The 22,996-nt window shown below is 38.0% G+C and overlaps 1 protein-coding gene and 1 pseudogene across 1 annotated transcript in view; one reads left to right on the top strand and one right to left on the bottom strand.

Annotated features, from left to right (window-relative positions):
- The window catches only part of AK9 (adenylate kinase 9), a 178,436-nt gene that overhangs the window by 5,108 nt on the left and 150,332 nt on the right, over positions 1-22,996 (top strand). Inside the window, 4 exon segments of the mRNA XM_053590600.1 lie at positions 5,727-5,854; positions 13,950-14,013; positions 16,139-16,191; positions 16,291-16,387. Coding sequence (XP_053446575.1) covers positions 5,738-5,854; positions 13,950-14,013; positions 16,139-16,191; positions 16,291-16,387 — 331 coding nt within the window. The 5' untranslated portion in view covers positions 5,727-5,737.
- LOC128585537 (ubiquitin-conjugating enzyme E2 N-like) lies at positions 2,057-4,070 on the bottom strand (annotated as a pseudogene).

The following is a 22,996-nucleotide window of genomic DNA, read 5'->3' as shown; positions in this document are numbered from 1 at the left end:
TCCCTTCTCCCTTTTCCGCTCTCCCTCCTTTCCCCTCATCCTCGATAGACTAAACTTGTGTTTTTTCTTTCATGTGGGGGCATGTAGTTTTCTATATATTGGCTTCATATTAGTATTGAGTATGTTGGATACTTTTTGTTCCATTTTTGAGATAAGTAGAATGTATTTCATTTCATTTCAAGAATATGCTTACTAAGAAGAATGTTTCAGCTCCATCCAGGTAAACACAAAAGACTCAAGTTGTCATCTTTTTATGGCTGAATAGTATTCTGCCATATACATATACATGGTTTGTTAATTCATTCATGGGTTGATGGGCACTTAGGTTGCTTCCATGTCTTTGCAATTGAGAATTGAGCTGCAACAAGCGTTCAGGTGCAAATGTCTTTGTGGCAAAATGATTTTTGTTCTAAGATCTTGATATTTAAAATCTAGCCCATCAAACTTTGCCTTTTAACTAGAGTTATTGACATTATCGACTTCTTTGAATTTATTTCTACCATATTATTTTACTTTCATTTGCCCCATTTCAAAAATTTGTCTTCTTTGCCTCTTCTTTCTTATCTAAGATTGTTAATTTTACCCTTTTACTCACTCCTTTTCTCTCTTTCTATTTGTTTAAAAATTATGCTATCTATGTCTGTTCAATGTCACGGTCTAGATGCTAACATGTGCATTTAATAAAGTCTGCACCTATATCTTTACACTCCCCTGAAAAACACAAGGGCATTAGAATGCTAAAACTCCTGTCCTATCCTCTCCATGTATATACTGTCAATTCCCATTGATTTCATTCTAGCTTTATTTTCCTTTTTAAGCTCAGAAACTGGGCATTATTTTCATTTTGTATAGTTTATCAATAATTTTGCCCACTTTTTTCTGGTTTCTTAGACCTACTGGCAGGAATCATTTTCTCTTTGCCTGAAGTAGATCCTTTAGAATATCCCATGGGGAGGATCTGCTGGCAATGAACTCTCTCAGTTTTTGCCTATCTGAAAATACTTCATTTTGCCCTTGTTTTAGAGACACAGCTTCTCTGAATGCACAATTCTAGCTTGAAACATTTTTTCCTCTCAAGTCAATGTTGTTTCCAACGTCAGCTATCAGTTTAATTGCTGTTCCTTTTGGGGTATTATCTTTTTTCTTCCAGGTGTGCTTTCAAAGAAGGCATCTTAGTCTTCTGTATTCTGTGGATTTACCATCTTGTTTCTTCATATGAGTTTCTTTGAATTTATCCTACTTCATGATATATTCTCTACTTCTATTTTTTTAGACTAACAAAAAATGTTTTACTAGCACATGACATTCACAGACGTTTCCAGACATACCATACAAAATGATCACAAGCTTTTTTTTTTAAAGGGGAGACTCTACAACAGTAAAGTCGAGTGTTATTAGCAAGCATGGTGATGTTTGTTTAGCAAGCATGGTGATGTTTGTTTAATGTTCCTGTTTTGCTTCAAAAAATCAAGCTTGTCCATGTCTCAAGTTAGACTTGGCTAGCGAGGATTCTAAAGAACTGGTTAGCTGGGGTGGTGCCTGTGGCTCAAAGGAGTAGGCCGCCAGCCCCATATGCCAGAGGTGGCGGGTTCAAACCCAGCCCCCTCTGAAACTGCTAAAAAAAGAACTGCTTAGCTGCTTTTAACCAGTGCAATTAGATCACCAATAAAAAGGGGGGAAGGAACCCATAAAATTAAAATAAAACTACTTCCCTCCTCAAAAAAAAAAGTAAAATAAAATAAAAAAATATCCACACCCCTGCAGCTAACCCTTACAACTACCTTCACTCGTAGTGCTTTATATTTAAACCATGATGGGGAAATGAATAAAAGAGAGTGGCCACTGTTTTTAAACGTTTTGCAACTATCCAGGTGATACTTCTAGCTTCTGCTCATATTTTACAACAGTAAATCAGGACATGATATAGATTTGCTAATGTGCATTTAATCACTAAAGGACTGAAGATGTCTAGGCTTTTATTCTGTGATGTTTCTAAGACTGTGTCCATAGAACTCTTTGCAGAACAGGAGAAGTGATGCACACTTGATGGATTGATTTAAATATTATTTACAGCACATAGCCTAGCCCATGCTCTAGCTCTTTCTATGGCCTGGGCTTTGTTGGTCTTCACTGATCCTCTACGTCGTTTGCTAATGGATCACCTGGATTGGGAGCACTTAACAAAGCCTGGATTGGTAGCAGAACTGTGCAGATCCACAGTGCTAGGGACCATTTATCTTTCAAAATACCTGTTCTTCACAACCTGTGTATGTTAGAATGATAAGTTCTGGTCAAGAAAATTTGCTTTGGGACCTGCTATTGGGTATTTTTCTGGAAAGAAGAGTTTGAGTTTAAAAGTTTCTCCCTCAAAGGAAGAATCCCTAGGGGCCACCACTGACAGGCCACATGGAAATAACAGGCTTTAATGCCAGGAACTGGTGCGGCCAGCAAACGCTGGGTTTCCTAGAGGATCCTGTGGGGCAGTGCAGCCACCTTGTCGGATCCTGAGTTTGGCTTCTGGTCTCATGGCTGGCTCTGCTCGCCTCACACACGGTGTATATATTTTACTTCTCCAATCTAAAGATATCTTCTTGTCGATGGTTCTGGAAAATTCTTCATCACAGTGGTTTTGAACATGTCTTGTCCCTTCTCTTTCCTCTCCTTTTGGAATGGTTAGAACTTCCTGGTATTAACCATGTCCCTTAGCCTCTTTAATGTTCTCCTATTTTTGTTCTTTCTACTTCATTCTGGATAATTAACACCTTATTGGCAGTTCATTTATTCTCTTTTTAGTTGTATGATCTGTTTGTACAATGGTTAAATTTTCATTGTTCATTTTTATAGTTTTTATTTATATACATCTACTTGAATCTTTTTCAAATCTGTTCTGTCATTTTTTGTAGTTTTTTTTTTTTTACCTTGTTTGTATTTTCAGCCCTCTTTTATTTCACTAAGCATATTAAATATATTTTGTGGCTAGATAATACTTTAGTTAAACTTTTTTTCATTTTGAGATAATGGTAGATTTACAGGCAGTAGTAAGAAATAATCCAGAGGGATCCTGTATACCCCTTACATACTTTCTGTCGTGATACTATCTTGTAAAACTGAAGTACAAGACCACAACCAGGATATTGACACTGATATAGTCAAGATACGGAATATTATCCTCACCACAAAGACCTTCCATGTCACTCCTATACAGTCATACTGACTTCCCTTCCACTCTACCCATTTCATCATGTCTGGCAAAACACTCATTTGTTCCCCATATATTTTTGTCATTTCAAAAATATTATATGAAGGAAATAAGACAATATGTAATCTTCAGGATTAACATTTCCCCTTCTCCACATAATTCTCTAGAGATTGATCCAAGTCATTGTGAATCAGCACAATATCGTTCCTTTTAATTACTGTCGTGTTCCGTGATAAAGATATACCACAGTTTTTGTAACCATTCATCTTTTCAAGAACATCTGGGTTGTTTCCAGTTTGCAGCTGTTATAATATGGCTGCTATAACATTCATGTATGAGTCTTGGTGTGAACATACATTTTCCTCTCTGTGGGTTAACTGCCAAAGAATGCAACTGCTGAGTCGTATGAGATGTTTGCATTTTAGTTTTTTGGGGGACCTGCCAAACTAATTTCCAGAGTGACTGTACCATTTTAAATTCCCACGCGCAGGGTATGAGGGACCTGAGTTTTCTACATCTTCACTAACATCTGGTGTTGTCACTCTGTTTTATTGTAGCCATTCTGATAGGTGTGTAGTACTGCCTGATTGCGGTTTTAATTTGCATTTCTCTTATGACTAATGATTTTTAACATCTTTTTATGTGTTTATTTACCATCTGCATGGCTTCTTTGGTGAAATGTCTCTTCAGATCCTTTGCCTATTTTCTAATGAGACCATGATTTGTTATTTTTTACTGTTGAGTTTTGAGAGTTCTTTATACATAACCAGCTATCTAAAACAATTCATCCTTTATCCACCAATTCGAAATGCCTCCTTTATCATATTTTACCTGGGTGTACATTTGGGAGGTCTGGGACCCCTTCATTCATGGCTCTTTAAACATACACACACATTTACACAGAATGAGACAACAAGCAATAATTTAATTTATGTATTAAGTTGAAGATGATTGGTATCTTTACCAAATTAAATTTTCCCACACAAAAATATATTACGGTTCTTCATTCATTCAAGTCTTCTTTAGTATCTGTCAGCAACATTTTAAAGTTAGCGAACCTATATATCATTAACGCACATTTCATACCTCTTTTGTAGCTTCTGTGCAATTGTGAGAACTTTTTATTGTTATTAATGGTCTAATAGAACATTATTGGTTTTTAGAAAATATTTTCTCTATATCATTTTAATTATTTAATAGTTCCAATAAATAATATTACCATTATTTTGTTAGTATTTTAAATTTTGTTAGTACTTTTTTCTTTAATCTAGTAATATTTCAAAGAATATTATTCATTTTTTTCTTTTTAATTTTCAAGAATTAGTAGTTTTTGAAAATACTTGTATAATTATTTTTAACATTATTTTACTGTGGTCAAGGAATGCGTCTTGGCTGGGTGTGGTGCCTCATGCTTGTAATCCTAGCACTGTGGAAGGCCAAGGGAGGAGGATCCCTTGAGCTCAGATGTTTAACACTAGCCCAAGAAAGAGCAAGGTGCTTTCTGTACTAAACATAGAAAAATTAGCTGGGCGTTGTGAACAGTGCCTGTTGTCCCACTACTCAGGAGGTTAACACAAGAGGATCACTTGAAACCAGGAGTTGGAGGTTGCTATGGGCTAGGCTGACACCATGGCACTCTAGCCTGGGTGACAGAGTAAGACTGTCTCAAAAAAAAAAAAAAAAGTCTTACGTTGTTTTTACTATCTATGTGATAGACATATTCTATGAGTCTATGTAATATTTTAAATATACAAATTGTGTATAAGTGCTTGAAAATAAGACATGGTCTGTGTACAAAAACAAACTTTATATAAAAATAATTATGACGTGGTCTGTTTCCAATTCACTCGAAAAGGACCGTTTAAGTTGAAAACTTAGTTCTTGTGGTTATAATGTTTAAAACTGAAATTTTGTGCCTAGGAATCCATTAATTCTGAGCATTTAATAGCTCAAAATAGCAGAGAGTTTCCAAAAATAATTTTCAAATAAATGTAATAAAATATTATGAAGTAAAGAAATGTACAAACTTTTTTTCATAGAATCAACCCAGTTTTCTAAAAATGTGAAATTATGAATCTAATAAATTTAGCTGCCATTACCTTTTCTATTTCTGTATAAAATTTACCCACATACATGCACATACACTCTGTATACACGTTTTATACAGAGATAGTGTGCACGTGTATGTACATATAATATTTAACTTCAATTTGATTTGTAATATAATACATAATAACATATTTGTGCATTCATCTATATTTTTCTTGATTTAATCTTTCAGAAACATTTTGAGGTCTCTTTTGTATAGCATATAGTTAGATTTTGTTTTTGTTCAAACTGAAAGCTAATTATTGTTTTCATAAATGAGTGTAATTTATTTTCAATTACTGAGAATATCAATATGTTTAGGGGTGTGGAATAGTTTCTGGGCTAAGTAAATTCACAGGATATTCCAGCTCTCCCTAGCCGAGGCTGCCTGCTCCCACCAATTTAGGCACTTTAACAATCTTGCTCTTTCTTATTATAGTATTTGGTATTATGACTTTTCAAAAGAAAACAGAAGAGCATCCTTTTGTGGATATATTTGATGAAGATGAAACTGAGAAAAACTTTTTGTTGTCCAAACCTGTTTGCTTTGCTGTATTTGGGAAACCAGTAAGTTATTTCTTTCAACTTGTTATTCAGTAGCATCTTTTATTTTTTAAATCACAACCTTGTGAGCTAACATATAAGAATGAAAACCACGTAGCATGCTAGTTTTTGTGTATCTGATAGATTTTCATTGTATGATTAAAATCTGATATAGTCTTACTTATAAATTCATAACTTCTTCTCATATAAGTGAAAAGGAATGTAGATTGTATTTATATTTTGTTTTTATATTATGAGGAAATTCCTTCATGAAAACACTGCACCTGACAATCGTTGGTAGTATGTTATCTAAGCTTATTACAGACTTGATTTGTACATAACAACATTTTTTGTAATTTGTGAGGCTTTCTGGAAATGTGAGGGAAGAAGAACTAGTTCATTAAGATAAGTTGGGGGCCTTCTTTGTTCCTGCTTTCGGAAGGCACCAGCCCCATCCCAACATGGGGATCCAGACAAGCTGCATCTTCTTTGGGAATCGAGACGTTTCCAGAAAGACGAGCAGCCCAAACCACTCAAGGAGGCGGAGCAAGATGGCAGCCAAGTAACAGCTTCCTTGCATCTGGACACCGTGAGTCTGGGGAAATAGGACTCCAGGCATCTCTGGCTGGTGGGATCTGCCTATTGTCACCCCTGTGAGGATACAGGGAGTCAGCGAGAGACTTCTGGATCCCAAGAGGAGGACTGAAACAGTGGAAAAATGGCAAGTGGCTGCGTGTGTGCAATCCGTCTAAACCCACCACAACTGTAAGTTCAGCAGCAGTAAGGCTGCAAACCGGAAAGGCCTTACCTGTGAACTGTTTTGGTGTCTTTGGACTTGGCGCTCAGTTGAACTGCCTTGGGGAGAGCCTGAGCAGGAGTGCAGAGAACTTTGGCCATTGTCTAGGGCCCCAGTCTGAGCTGCTGAGCCAGATGGAGCTAATAGTGTTTGGCTGTGGGTTACAGGGAGCCATTGTGAGCGATCTGCCCCAGCAAGCTCCGCCCTCAGGGTCGCAGAGCTAGAATCAGGTGGGAGCTGGTAACCCAGTGACCGAGTAGCCTAAGGTTGGGGTCTGAGCCACCTTTCAGCCCTAACCCTCAGGGGCAGAGTGAGACCGGTTTTGGCACACTGGGTAAGTGGATAGCCACTTCAGCAGTGATTCCAGTGAGAAAGCTGGGAAAGCTTCTGCTCAGCAAGTTTACAAGTTCAAAGTGCCTTTTAAGTGGGCTGAAGAGAGATTTAGGGTGTCTACCTGCTGGGGTTTGAGAAATCAGCAGCCTCCAGTCATATCAGAACTGTGATTAACATCTCATACCCCAGAAGACCACATGTTGCCAAGACAATATTCAATAACATATACATACTGCTTTGTTTTTGGTTGTGTTTTTTGTTTTTTTCTTTGTTTGTTTGGTTGTTTTTTTGTTTATTTTGATGTTGTTGATGTTGTTTTGTTTTTTAATTTCAACCTTTTCCATACAGATCCTTTTTCTTTCTCAATTTTTCTAGTTTAATTATAATTTCCCATTGCTGCCTTTTTCAATAACTAGAACTTTATTTTTGCTAGTGTTTCTACCACTATTATTTGGTTTTTCACCCAATTTTATCCCGTAAAGTTTTCTGTTTGCTTGTTTTGGATTGATTTATAGCATTTTTGTCTTTCCTCTCTACTTGGTGGAGGTGGGGTACTGTGTCAGATCAGGTTAGCAAAGAACTGCTGACCTCAAGGGAACCACGCAACTGGGCACCCCCAGAAGGTGGGGTTTTTTAAGGTTGTGTCAAAGTACCCTACTGTACACCTATATTGCTCTGTCTCCCTCTTTCTGTGCCTCTCTTCTTTTTCTCAATATTCCTTTTACCCACCCCCTCTCCTTTCTCTAGTTTTTTTTTTGTTATCAGTCGGTCCTCCTTTCTTTCACCCCTTTCTTGCTCTTCAACCTTCTCACCCTTCTGATCCTGTAACCCTTAGTCCACATGCTTGAGAACTTAAAGAGCAAGAGGAAGTGAAAGGAAAATTAGGGCAAGGAAACAGATAAAAGAAATCACTCATGAGGAAGTATCAGCAGAAAACTCCAGGCAACATGAAGAACCAGTCCAGAACAACCCCACCAAGGGACCATGAGGTAGCTACTGCAGATGATTCCACCTATAAAGAAATGTTAGGAATGACAGAAAGGGAATTTAGAATACACATGTTGAAAACAATGAAAGAAATGATGGAAACAATGAAGGAAACTGCTAATAAAGTGGGAAATAACCAAAAGGAAATCCAAAAACAGAATCAAATAAGAGATGAACAAAATGAAGAATATAAAAAGGATATAGCAGAGCTGAAGGAATTGAAACAGTCAATTAGGGAACTTAAAGATGCAATGGAAAGTATCAGCAACAGGTTAGACCATGCAGAAGAAAGAATTTCAGAGGTAGAAGACAAAGTTCTTGAGATAACTCAGATAGTAAAAGAGGCAGAAAAGAAGAGAGAGAAAGCAGAACGTTCACTGTCAGAATTATGGGACTTTATGAAGCATTCCAACATACGAGTTATAGGAATCCCAGAAGGGGAAGAAGAATGCCCAGGGGAATGGAAACCATACTAGAAAATCTCCCAAATATCACCAAAGATTCTGACACACTGCTTTCAGAGGGCTATCGGACCCCAGGTTGCCTCAACTCTAACCGAGCTTCTCCAAGACACATTGTGATGAACCTGTCCAAAGTCAAGAAAAAAGAAAAGATTCTGCAAGCTGCCAGGAGTAAGCGCCAGTTGACCTACAGGGGCAAATCCATCAGAGTGACCGCAGACTTCTCTAATGAAACTTTCCAAGCAAGAAGACACTGGTCATCTAACTTTAATCTACTTAAACAGAACAATTTCCAGCCCAGAATTCTGTACCCTTCTAAGCTAAGCTTAAAAATTGACAGAGAAATTAAATCGTTTACGGATATACAAACATTGAGGAAATTCGCCACAAGACCAGCTCAACAGGAAAAACTTCAACCTGTTCTGCAACTGACCACCACAATGGATCAGCAGCAAAGTAAGAACTCAGAAATTAAAGGACAGAACCAAACCTCCACACTGACGCAAAAGATAAAACTAAGCAATGCACTCTCACAAAATAAGATGAATAGAATACTACCACACTTATCAATAATCTAAATAAATGTTAATGGCTTGAATTCCCCACTGAAGAGACATAGATTGGCTGACTGGATTAAAAAACACAAGCCATCCATTTGCTGTCTGCAAGAAACACACCTGGCTTCAAAAGACAAATTAAAGCTCCGAGTCAAGGGTTGGAAGACAATTTTTCAGGCAAATGGAATTCAGAAGAAAAGAGGAGTTGCCATCTTATTTTCAGATACGTGTGGATTTAAAGCAACTACAGTCAAAAAAGACAAAGATGATCATTTTATATTGGTCAAGGGAAAAATACAAGAAGACATTTCAATTCTAAATATCTATGCACCCAATTTAAATGGTCCCATATTCTTGAAACAGACCTTATTCAGTCTGAGCAATATGATATCTGATAATACCATAATAACAGGGGATTTTAACACTCCTCTTACAGAGCTGGACAGATCCTCTAAACAGAAATTAAACAAAGATATAAGAGATTTAAATGAGACCCTAGAACAACTGTGCTTGATAGACGCATATAGAACATTCCACCCCAAAGATAAAGAATATACATTCTTCTCATCACCCCATGGAACATTCTCCAAAATTGATCAAATCCTGGGACACAAAACAAATATCAACAGAATCCAAAGAATTGAAATTTTACCTTGTATCTTCTCAGACCATAAGGCACTAAAGGTAGAACTCAACTCTAACAAAAATGCTGGACCCCACCCAAAGGCGTGGAAATTAAACAATCTTCTGTTGAATAACAGATGGGTGCAGGAAGAAATAAAACAGGAAATCATTAACTTCCTTGAGCATAACAACAATGAAGACACAAGCTACCAAAACCTGTGGGATACTGCAAAAGCAGTTTTGAGAGGAAAATTCATCACTTTAGATGCCCACGTTCGAAAAACAGAAAGAGAGCGCATCAACAATCTCACAAGCCATCTTATGGAATTGGAAAAAGAGGAACAATCTAAGCCTAAACTCAGTAGAAGAAAAGAAATATCCAAAATCAAATCAGAGATCAATGAAATTGAAAACAAAAGAATCATTCAGAAAATTAGTGAAACAAGGAGTTCGTTTTTTCAAAAAATGAATAAAATAGATGAACCATTGGCCAGACTAATGAGGAACAGAGAAGTAAAATCTCTAGTAACCTCAATCAGAAATGATAAAGGGGAAATAACAACTGATCCCACAAAGATACAAGAGATCATCTCTGAATACTACCAGAAACTCTATGCCCAGAAATTTGACAATGTGAAGGAAATGGATAAATATTTGGAATCACACCCTCTCCTTAGACTCAGCCAGGAAGAAATAGAGCTCCTGAACAGACCAATTTCAAGCACTGAGATCAAAGAAACAATAAAAAATCTTCCAACCAAAAAATGCCCTGGTCCAGATGGCTTCACTCCAGAATTCTATCAAACCTTCAAGGAAGAGCTTATTCCTGTACTGAAGAAACTATTCCAAAAAATTGAGGAAGAAGGAATTTTCCCCAACACATTCTATGAAGCAAACAAAACCAGGAAAAGACTAAAACAAAAAGGAGAATTTCAGACCAATCTCACTCATGAATATAGATGCGAAAATTCTCAACAAAATCCTAGCCAATAGATTACAGCTTATCATCAAAAGTCATTCAAAGTAGGCTTCATTCCAGGGATGCAAGGCTGGTTTAATATACACAAGTCCATAAACGTTATCCACCATATTAAGAGAGGCAAAAATAAAGATCACATGATCCTCTCAATAGATGCAGAAAAAGCATTTGATAAAATCCAGCATCCTTTTCTAATTAGAACACTGAAGAGTATAGGCATAGGGCACATTTCTAAAACTGATTGAAGCTATCTATGACAAACCCACAGCCAATATTTTACTGAATGGAGTAAAACTCAAAGCTTTTCCTCTTAGACCTGGAACCAGACAAGGTTGTCCTCTGTCACCTTTACTATTCAACGTAGTGCTGGAAGTTCTAGCCAATACAATTAGGCAAGACAAGGAAATAAGGGAATCCAAATGGGAGCAGAGGAGGTCAAACTCTCCCTCTTTGCTGACGACATGATCTTATACTTGGAGAACCCCAAAGACTCAACCACAAGACTCCTAGAAGTCATCAAAAAATACAGTAATATTTCAGGATATAAAATCAATGTCCACAAGTCAGTAGCCTTTGTATACACCAATAACAGTCAAGATGAGAAGCTAATTAAGGACACAACTCCCTTCACCATAGTTTCAAAGAAAATAAAATACCTAGGAATATACCTAATGAAGGAGGTGAAGGACCTCTATGAAGAAAACTATGAAATCCTCAGAAAGGAAATAGCAGAGGATATTAACAAATGGAAGAACATACCATGCTCATGGATGGGAAGAATCAACATTGTTAAAATGTCTATACTTCCCAAAGCAATCTACCTATTCAACGCCATTCCTATCAAAATACCAACATCGTACTTTCAAGATTTGGAGAAAATGATTCTGTGTTTTGTATGGAACGGGAAAAACCCCCGTATAGCTAAGGCAGTTCTTAGTAATAAAAATAAAGCTGGGGGCATCAGCATACCAGATTTTAGTCTGTACTACAAAGCCATAGTGCTCAAGACACCATGGTACTGGCACAAAAACAGAGACATAGACACTTGGAATCGAATTGAAAACCAAGAAATGAAACTAACATCTTACAACCACCTAATCTTCGATAAACCAAACAAGAACATACCTTGGGGGAAAGACTCCCTATTCAATAAATGGTGTTGGGAGAACTAGATGTCTACATGTAAAAGACTGAAACTGGACCCACACCTTTCCCCACTCACAAAAATTGATTCAAGATGGATACAGGACTTAAATTTAAGGCATGTAACCATAAAAATCCTCAAAGAAAGCATAGGAAAAACACTGGAAGATATTGGCCTGGGGAAAGACTTCATGAAGAAGACTGCCACGGCAATTGCAACAACAACAAAAACGAACAAATGGGACTTCATTAAACTGAAAAGCTTCTGTACAGCTAAGGAGACAACAACCAAAGCAAAGAGACAACCTACACAATGGGAAAGGATATTTGCATATTTTCAATCAGACAAAAGCTTGATAACTAGGATCTATAGAGAACTCAAATTAATCCACATGAAAAAAGCCAACAATCCCATTTATCAATGAACAAGAGACATGAAAAGAACTTTCTCTAAAGATGACAGACAAATGGCTAACAAACACATGAAAAAATGTTCCTCATCTCTATATATTAGAGAAATGCAAATCAAAACCACCCTGAGATATCATCTAACCCCAGCGAGAATGGCCCACATCACAAAATCTCAAAACTGCAGATGCTGGCGTGGATGTGGAGAGAAGGGAACACTTTTTACACTACTGGTGTGACTGCAAACTAGTACAACCTTTCTGGAAGGAAGTATGGAGAAACCTCAAAGCACTCAAGCTAGACCTCCCATTTGATCCTGCAATCCCATTACTGGGCATCTACCCAGAAGGAAAAAAATCCTTTTATCATAAGGACACTTGTACTAGACTGTTTATTGCAGCTCAATTTACAATCGCCAAAATGTGGAAACAGCCTAAATGCCCACCAACCCAGGAATGGATTAACAAGCTGTGGTATATGTATACCATGGAATACTATTCAGCCATTAAAAAAAAAATGGAGACTTTACATCCTTCGTATTAACCTGGATGGAAGTGGAAGACATTATTCTTAATAAAGCATCCCAAGAATGGAGAAGAATGAATCCTATGTACTCAATTTTGATATGAGGACAATTAATGACAATTAAGGTTATGGGGGGGGAAGCAGAAAGAGGGAAGGAGGGAGGGGGCTGGGGCCTTGGGTTGTGTCACACTTTATGGGGGCAAGACCTGATTGCAAGAGGGACTTTACCTAACATTTGGAATCAGTGTAACCTGGCTTATTGTACCCTCAATGAATCCCCAACAAAAAAAAAAAAAAAAAGATAAGTTAGGGGGTTCTGTTAATACCTGAAGATACAGAGAGGCAGTATGGCTCAGCCTTTACCTATAATGTGTTGGAGGTCTTATGTTGTTTTTACTATCTACGTGATACACATGTATTCTACGAGTCTATGTACTATTTTAAATATATAAATTGTCTATAAGCGCTTTTGTCTTTCCACAAAACGGCAAGAAATCAAAGTGGCTGTTGGAATATAGTTTGCCTTTCTAAGCAGTCTAGTGAGAACCTCTATTTTCAAGCACTGAGCTAGTTGGTAGTTGCCATTAGAGGGCCTGAGCCGGTTAATTACAGTCTTTGCAGAACAACAGAGATTAAGAGCTGGATCCCATCTTTAACTTAATTTTATACAGACCCTGGGACAGATACCGAAAAACTGTTGCAACCACTTTTGTTTCTAAAAACATAATATATCCCTTCATATTTTAAAATAAAAATGATCATTAAAATAAAAAATAAAACAACAAATGAAAACACAATACAGCTTTTAAAAATCAACCAGTGAAAATAGCTAGATGCAAATGTTACTTCATGAAAACAACCTTCTATCTTCATGCTGTTAGTAAAATTGCAAATCTGAAAATATGGGCTTTCCAAAGATGTCAGTTAAGAAGGATTTATTTTTTTCCTCTTGAAAATTACTAAATAGAAGTCTGGCAAAACATTCGTGATTATAAACTTTAGGAAAGAAATAAAGTGAAGAATCTCAATATGTTCACAATGATCTGTAATCAAAATTACAGGTTATTTTCTTAATTTAGAAAATTGTATTTAAATCGCTTCTGTAGATGTGGCATATGCAAAATTTAGTGAAGAAAAATGAAGCCATAAATATCTAGGTTGTACTCTTCATTTATGGGGGGAAATTACTTCATAACGTTGGTGTGATTTAATAGTAACCATTAATAGAATCTTTCAAAATTGGTATATCTATGTCACCAGCAAGTGACTGATCTACTGGGTTTTGAATAACATTTCTCTTTTTCAGGGAGTTGGGAAGACAACATTAGCCCAACAGATATCACAGGCATGGAAATGTATTCGTGTTGAAGGTAAGTTTTATTCCCCCCCCAACATTTTATTATGAAAACTTCCAAATATGCATAAAATGGAAAGACTTATCCCATAAACACCCATCTACTCATCTGTCCACCAGCTAGATTCTATGAATAATATTTTGGGATATTTGCTTCATTATACATCCATCCATCAACCTAGTGAATATTACCTTTATAAGAGCATAAATCCAATCGAGTTTTCCCTTCTTTTAGTTCTAGTATTGTTCATATTTATGAAATTTCTTTAACTCCACTCTACTGCCTCCAATTCTCTAATCCCATAATTAAAAACTACTTGGGATATATGCATTTAGATATCTTCTTATGAAGGATGAGAAGAGAAGGAACTCTCACAGCTTTTCTTGGGAGCATTTTTCAGAACGGAATTATATTCAATGATAATTTTCTTAATTTATAAATTTTTTACATTCTTTGCTATGTATAAGATAGTGGGTTAACATCTTTATATATAAATATTATTTTAACCAGTAAAACTATTTTTGCCCTAACATAAAAATAAGGAAAATAATGAATAGGCGATTCATAAAAGTAGAAATAAAAGTAGACACTATATGAAAAAAGAGTTTAACCCACTATTATATTCAATGAAATATTAATTAAAATAACACTAATACATATTTGTCTATGCTATTGGCAATGAATCTTTAAAATTGTTATAATCATTGCTGGTAATGGTGTTAAGAAACGGGCATTCCTCATGCTGTTAGTAAAATTGCAATCTCAAATTTTTTTTCAGGAACAGTTTGGTAATACAGAACAAATGCAATATTCTAACATTTTTCTTTCAGCTCACACCTGTAATCCTAGCACTCTGGGAGGCAAGGCGGGGGGATTGCTTGAGCTAACGAGTTTGAGACCAGCCTGAGCAAAAGCGAGACCACTGTCTCTACTAAAAATAGAAAAACTGAGGCAAGAGGAACACTGAAGCCCAAGAGTTTGAGGTTGCTGTATGACACGACAGCACTCTACCCAGGGTGTCAGCTTGAGATTCTGTCTCAAAAAATAAAATAAAATAAAATAAAATTTTTCTTTTTTGATCAAAAATTTTACCTCTAGGAAATCTTAAAGAATACCAAATATTCCATAGATTATTCACAGCTAGTGACATAATTCAACTCCTGGGTCCTCCTCATGCTTCCACCGTTTGTCTGTCAAGGAATGGTATATTTCTTCCTATAAAGAAAACAAAACTTCAGCCTCAGGGTCACTCTTTCTTTCTTTCTTTTTCTTTCTTTCTCTCTCTCTCTCTCTCTCTCTCTCTCTCTCTCTTTCTTTCTTTCTTTCTTTTCTCTCTCTCTCTCTTTTCTTTCCTTTCCTTTCTTTTGGACGCTTTGTCACCCTTGGTAGAGTGCTGTGGCATCATAGCTCACAGCAACCTCAGACTTCTGGGCTCAAGTGATCCTTTCATCTCAGCCTCCCAAGTAGCTGGGACTATAGGCACCCACTACAACATCCAGCTATTTTTAGAGACTAGGTCTTGCTGTTGTTCAGGCTTGTCTCCAATTCCTGAGCTCAAGCAATCCGCCCATCTCGGCCTCCCAGAGTGCTACGATTACAGGTGTGAGCCACTGCACCTGGCCCAGGGTCCCTCTTTGTTATCCATTTTAGTATATCTTGATGGATACTTTCCTTTTATATAATCAGTGTGTGAAATTAATGGCCTCTTGATAGAAACATATAGTTATAAAAATGTCTGGATTAATAATAGTAGTGTATTCTTTTGTATGACACCTCATAATTAGAAATCAGTGTCAGATGCACCACAATGAATGTGTCATTTCATCCTCACATTCTTTTGCATACTACACAGGGCAGGGCATATGTGTGTAAAGGATGGAGGTGTTTGGGGAGGTAGCGACCCCAAGATTCTTTAGCTAGAGAGTGGCAGAGACAAGTTCTCTACGGAATACATTCTGCTGCCTCTACCTTGATTAGGGTTAAGTGACATAATATGCATAATTGTATAAATTTGCTTTGTAAATTCTAAAGTGATATACAAACATTAATCTTTGTTATCAGTGACAAGACACTTGAATGGGTTTCTTATTTTGGCAATCCTCATACCAGTCTGTACTAATATTTTGAATTCACATTTCAGCTTTGTCAGTTTTGGAAGAACAGCTTATGTCTGACACCGAATCGGGACTTATGGTAAACAAATCTAAACTTCAAAGTTATTATGATTATTAAAAAAGCTCTGCATCCCATGTATATAATACAGTAATGTACAACATCTTTGCTTGTCCTCAGGTGCAATCAATGTTGATCAGTGGTCAAAGCATTCCAGATGAACTTGTCATGAAGCTGATGTTGAAGAAACTCAACTCCCCAGAAGTGGCTCACTTTGGTATGTTTATTCTTATACACCTACAGTCCACCAATTAGCCTTAAAACATGTGCTCTGTCTGAGGCACAAATAGTTTCTGGAGTCACTTTTTATTTTGTCTTAGCGTAGGAATCTCAGTGACTATATTTACTTGAGAAGTTCAGAGGGTTTGATTTGCTTGTTTGGTTTTGTTCTCCAGGTTGCACATTTGTTAAAAAATAATAATAAGATAATACGACCTAATTTTACTTAGCGTTGTATTCTCCAACAAATACATCAAGAATCTGCCGAGATCCATCTTGTGGTGCTGCTAGCCTCTGCTGAAGGTGCCCCATTCACCCTGAGTTTTATCAATGGTCGGGTTTCTCTGCATTAATCCACAGTTATAAGGCAGACATGGGAACTGGCATGGCACCCACTTGCCCTGTGGCTCCAGATATGAGCAGGCTTCAGCGTGTTCAGCCGGTCTTCCTTCTGACTCTTGACCTGCTAAGTCGGATGCTGAACAAGGGCTTTGTGTCTAATGTCTCAAGACAAAAATCGCTGAAGCCCAGAATGATTAAAAAGGAAGAGCAGACTCTAAGATATCTGCAAAAGAAGGGAGGAAGAATAAAGATAAGCTTGGGACAAAATTATCCACCTGACATAGGCTAACTGAATGAAAGAAGAGAAATTTAGAAGCTGTTTTATATTCTCAGTAAGAGAGGGCTTTGTAAATATCAAAAATGCAGGGATAAAAACAAAGTACCATAAAATTAAAACCGTGTCTGTCGAAGCAAGTCAATAATGGAAGCAGCAAAAGCAAACTTGTCTGCGCAAATTTTATCTATGTGGTCTGTGTCTGTAGATAGAAAGATACCTTTCTACACAGACCATGTGATATAGAGGGGATGTACAGAATAGACTCTCTCTATCCACATATATAAATATATCTTTGTATATCATATGGATTATGTATGATCTACACACATGTAGATTATGTATGTATTATGAATACATTTATAATATAAAAACATCATGATATAAATAGATAAGATTTACTTGTAAACTACCTATTTATCCATCTATTCTTCAGAGATAGAAGATGAACTTAGGAAAAATACCCAGAATGTGAAAGGTTAGATGAATACAAATATAAAAAGGACAATCACAGGATTGTAGTGTAGGTCAATAAAGGTAATCAAAAAGCATAGTAATTGAAACTGAAGCATGTATGTAGGTAGGTAAGTAAATATCCATTTGTTTATACTTTACTGCCCTTACCTCTTCAAAAATTTAGAGTGATTTATATGGCTGCATTAAAGATGGCATAAATTAGAAGTATTGAGAGAAAGGAGAAAAGAAGGAACTTAGTTGTGCCACTCAAAGTGTTCATCACCTTGTAAAATTCTTAGTCGAGAAAAGTTTGAATAAAAGTAAAGAATTTAATATCAAGATATCCCCCCAAACATGACTCCATCACCCAGCTTCAGTTCTGGCAACTCTTATCTAGTCTGGTTGCATCTGTATACCTACTCCCCTCTCCCAACCTATTGTATTTTGAAGCTAATCCATATCAGACCAGTTCATACATTTTTCAGTGTGTGTCTCTGAAAGATAAGGACTCAAACTACTGTCACATTACCATTATCACACCTCAAAAGTTAACAATAATTTCTTAATAATCATATCATCTACTAACCAGTCTGTGGTCAGATTTCACTAATTGCCTCGCAGATTTCTTTTTCAGTTGATTTTTTTTGAAGCAGGATCCAGCCAGGTTTCACATATTTTGCAACTGATTGGTATTTTTCAAGTCTCTTTTCATCTATATCTCCCCTGCCTCTATCTTCTTTTGTTTTTCTTTGTTGAAAAAAAAAAACTGGTCATTTGTTTTACAGAATTCCCCACATTCTGGAGTTGGCTGATTGGATCCCCAAGTATCATTCAATATTCTCTTCTGCACCCAGTATTTCTAGTACAGTGGTACTTGTCCTGAGCGCTGGAAGAGGAAACGTGATAGCAAGGATTTCTTGAGTCTGGGGGCCACGCTCTCACTGTTTGCTTGCATGACCATGTTCTAAGCGTGTACAACTGGGCTCATTTAAAGGCTACGGTGGAGACAGAATCTAGAGCCCCTTCTGCCCAGCCTCTCTCACCTGTCCTGTCACATCTCTAAAGGAATTTTTTTTAACCCAGAACTCTGATAAACATTGTTTGAAAGTCTCTGTTCAAATTCCCAGCAAGGATTCTCATTCTTTATTTGCTCTTCTCTAAGTAGTGTGGTTGAAGGTGGAAGTGATATTGAAAGTGACGGGTTTTCAAAACAGGGATATAAACTTGAGTCAGGGGCTGGGTAACACTGGATAATTAAGGACCCTAAAATCCCTAAAGAGAGATGTGTGGTGCAGGGACATATCACGAGAGAGTATTCCCAAATTCCATCTTAATTTCTTTCTGGATCAGAACCCTTTAATTCTTGGATCTTCCATCACTATTTAAAAAGTATCCACAAAATCTATAGTCTTTTCATTCACAATCTCTTGTGTTTTGTTGGCCTTTAACTACAATCAGCTTCTGGAAGCTACATTCTCACCCAAGAGAAAAAGGTAGAGTCAACGCCTGGGCATCCTGAAGAGTCCGCTCTGCTTTCTGCTTCTAGATTCTGGACAAACTCCTTTTCCTCAGGGAGTTATAGTCAGCCTCGGTCTGGAATTCCCTGCCCCAGGGGTATCACCTTATTGATAGCCCTGTAAGTCACTGGTCACCATGTCGTCCACTCCTGTCAGGCTGGTTTGAGATCAGACAGGTAGCAGGTCTGTCTGGACATGAAGCAAGCTGCTGTCTCTGAACCTGTCATCACTTCAGTCTGAAAGCAATAACCCGCCATAGCCAGTTTTATGGAAATAGGAAATGCCTTCTCCTCCTCATTGCACAAAAAAAGTGGGGGGGCCAATGATGGCGTTGGCCTGTGCCAGTTGATTTCCTCTGTGTGTCTTTTAGCTTTCCATTGGTGAGGGTGATTGCTGCAGGGAAGTCACCTGCAAAGAGCCTATTCTGCCTGTGGGAGTATCTGTGGAGTCTCCCAGCGAGGAGTGCCGTGGAGCCGCCAGGCCTTCATCCTCAGCATGGGAGGGCAAGAGCTTCATAGTGGTCTCAGGGAGATGCAGGGTGGAAAGGGCAGTTGCTCATCTATACTTTCACCCTCACATGTGTCTCTGGAATTGGAGAGGTTGACAGTGGCTCAGCAGTTCTTGTCTCTTTGACAAGCAATGCCCCACCCCCGAGATCTTCCCAGAATTGGGTCTAGAAGACTAAGTTATTCCATTCTGCATCTGCAGTAGTAAGACAAATGTGAATGACACAGCTGTCTATCCCACACCTCATCCCATAGCTATACTGCTAGGGTCTAGATGACAAGTGATGATACTAGATATGCCTCAAAGGGGAAAGCCCCCAAATCCATTGCTCAGAACATCAGGCAGACCCAATAATGGCCTCTCAGGAGAGGTAGATCCCATAGAAATAATCCATTCTTCTGTTGCTTCCACCAGGATATGAAATTCATTCAAATATATACGTACAACATGAGGTTTGGCATCTCTGCAGCACTCAGACTGTCTCATAAACTCCCCAGACAGTGGCAGTGGCTGTCACAACAAGCCAGGTGTTAGGGAGCATGGCAAAGCGCCAGGCGTCTTTCTGTGATCCACTTGGGATACATAGATGTTGCTTAGAAGGACAGTGTGCAGACTCTGGAGACAGATGATCTCTGGGTTGTTCTGTCAGGAGCAATGAACTGGGAAAGGTTGGACTCAATCCAGGGCTAGGCATGCAGTCCTCCCACCCACCATGTAGCCCACGCATCAGACCCAGGGTTAATGCCAGCCATCACTTCCCAGAGGAAGGACTGGTCAAAGACTTGAAAACAAGTTCAAATAAGCTTGCTAATCAACTGGAGGCTACACGAATGGGAGTGAAGGCCCCAAACTAAATGGGGGACATGCGGAGGAGGTCGGGGAGCAGACAGCAGGGAGCAGCAGGAGGGGCATACAGAGAACGGCCTGGCCAGGTTCCTGAGGTAGTGGATGCATTTTTGCTACGTTTATGCAAAGATGCCCTGGGCTCGTTTGATGAACCTCAAATAGGATGGATGCCTTCAATACCACGTTACTTCTATGACATCAGCAAGAGCGCATGAGTAAGTGAAGTTGGAATCTAAGGGTTATAGCAAGATAGGGGAGAATCCTGATTATAGCTCATATATCCAAAACCAAAATAATGAGTTCTCCCTTTCTGTCATTTATTTATTTATTTGTTTAGAGACAGAGTCTCACTATGTCACCTCGGTAGAGTACTGCGGTGTCACAACTCACAGCAACCTGAAGCTCTTGGACTTAAGCAATTCTCTTGCCTCAGCCTCTCATGTAGCTGGGACTACAGGCGCCCACCACAAGGACTGGCTATTTTTTGTGGCAGTTGTCATTGTTGTTCAGCTGGCCCGGGCCAAGGTCAAACCTGCCAGCGTCAGTGTATATGGCCAGCACCGTAACCACTGTGCTACGGGTGCCGACGCCCTTCCTGTCTTTTAAAGTCAAATTACTTGGGATTGCTTCTCTGGAGAGTGTCCAACATATTACTTTACTTTCTAGAATGAAGTGTTTGAAAAAAACTTAGTAGAAATTGACACATGCCTAAGTATTTAATTAGATTTTAGAATACCATGATGGGTGGTGTTCTGCTTTTTTAAAATAAAAGATTATGATCAGCATGTTCTCAAGTGAGGGGTTTGAGACTAGTTTTATTAGATACATTCAATCAGTCATCTGTCAGCAGATACTTAGTAACTTTTAAAATTATACTATTCTAGACTTTGCATAGAATGTTTTGGTCACAAGACTTCTTTGCACTGAAGAACTGTTAAGGCCCAATAAGAGCTTTTGCTTACATGAATTATACCCATTAACATTTACCATATTAGAAATTAAAACTAAGGCTTTTAAAATATTTTTTGTTTAAAAATATAAAACCACTACATGTTAATGTAAATAGCATATTTTATGAAAAATAAATATATTTTTCAAAACAAAAAATTTAGTGAGAAGAGAGGTATTGTTTTATACTTTTGCAAATTTCTTCACTGTTCTGCTTAGAGAAAACCTAGCTGTGCTCTCATCTCTGTTTCCACTCAATTTACTACAATATAGTATATTACTCTCAGAGTAGTACATGAGAAAATCCGGCTTTGTACAAACATTTAATTGGAAAGGGAGGAGTATTTTAATAGCTTTTGGAATGATTGTGTATAGTCTTGATTCTATATTCAAACAGCAAGTGGAAGCTTCTTGAAGGTTGGTTGCATTGTGGAGTCCGAAGTTGTAACAGTGAACTTTTCAAACTCTTTTACATTAAAATCTATTAGTCTGTCTTATACTTGATATGTGTCTATAACCTATGCATGATTTTGTGGCACCATGCATTCACTGGTCATTTGGAAAATATTGGTTCACTGATCTATGCAGATCTTCTAAGTATTGACACATTTCATTATTTTGATATTATCATATCAAAAACAAAAAGCAGGGCGGCGCCTGTGGCTCAGTGAGCAGGGCGCTGGCCCCATATACCGAGGGTGGCGGGTTCAAACTCAGCCCCAGCCAAACTGCAACAAAAAAATAGCTGGGCGTTGTGGCGGGCGCCTGTAGTCCCAGCTACTCGGGAGGCTGAGGCAGGAGAATCGCCTAAGCCCAGGAGTTGGAGGTTGCTGTGAGCTGTGTGATGCCACGGCACTCTACCGAGGGCAATAAAGTGAAACTCTGTCTCTACAAAAAAAAAAAGCATATGTGTTAATACTGCCATCAGTGTCATCAAGAAAAGCTCTAAGAATCTGGAAGCTACTAAGCTTATGGCCATGGATACCAGTTTTCTAAAATTCAAATTTTCACTTGAATTTGATAATTGGCAACAAATACTGTCAGTCCTTATCCTTGAAGGGACAGGCTGGCTCCACTTACCTTTTACAAAATTTCTGCCAAATATCCAAGGCTGAATAAACACAGTTTCCCAGTTGTTCTTCTGAGAAAAAATGTTCTACAAAAATAGAAAGAAAATAGGTTTGAAATTTTTAGGTTCCCACCAAAGGAATTGAGAGTTTATTCTGTTAATAAGAAAAAAGTTTCTTGGGCAGTGCCTGTGACTCAGTGAGTAGGGTGCTGGCCCCATATACCAAGGGTGGCCCCGGCCAAACTGCAACCAAAAAATGGCGAGGCTTCGTGGCGGGTGTCTGTGGTCCCAGCTACTCGGGAGGCTGAGGCAAAAGTATGCCTAAGCCCACGAGCTGGAGGTTGTTGTGAGTTATGACACCGCAGAACTCTACTGAGGGAGACAAAGTGAGACTCTGTCTCTAAAAAAAAAAAGTTTCTTGATCAAGACAATGACATAATTAAAGAAATCTGCTAGGGAAATTAGTGTGTTGGTCACAAATATGATGAATTTCAATGAGAAGATTTCGCTTTCCGGTGGGGATGTAAGCCAGTATATGTGCTAAGCCCAAATCACCTCGATAGTGTTGTTTCTTAAACTGTGTGGTGGCTGCATGGGGGGGTTTATTACTCTCTATAACTTACATAAACACTATACCCATATATATTC

This window comes from Nycticebus coucang, chromosome 5 (assembly GCF_027406575.1).
Source record: "Nycticebus coucang isolate mNycCou1 chromosome 5, mNycCou1.pri, whole genome shotgun sequence".
Classification (NCBI taxonomy): Eukaryota; Metazoa; Chordata; class Mammalia; order Primates; family Lorisidae; genus Nycticebus; species Nycticebus coucang.
Note: the sequence above shows the minus strand (reverse complement) of the source record. Positions and strands in the feature narration are given on the sequence as shown.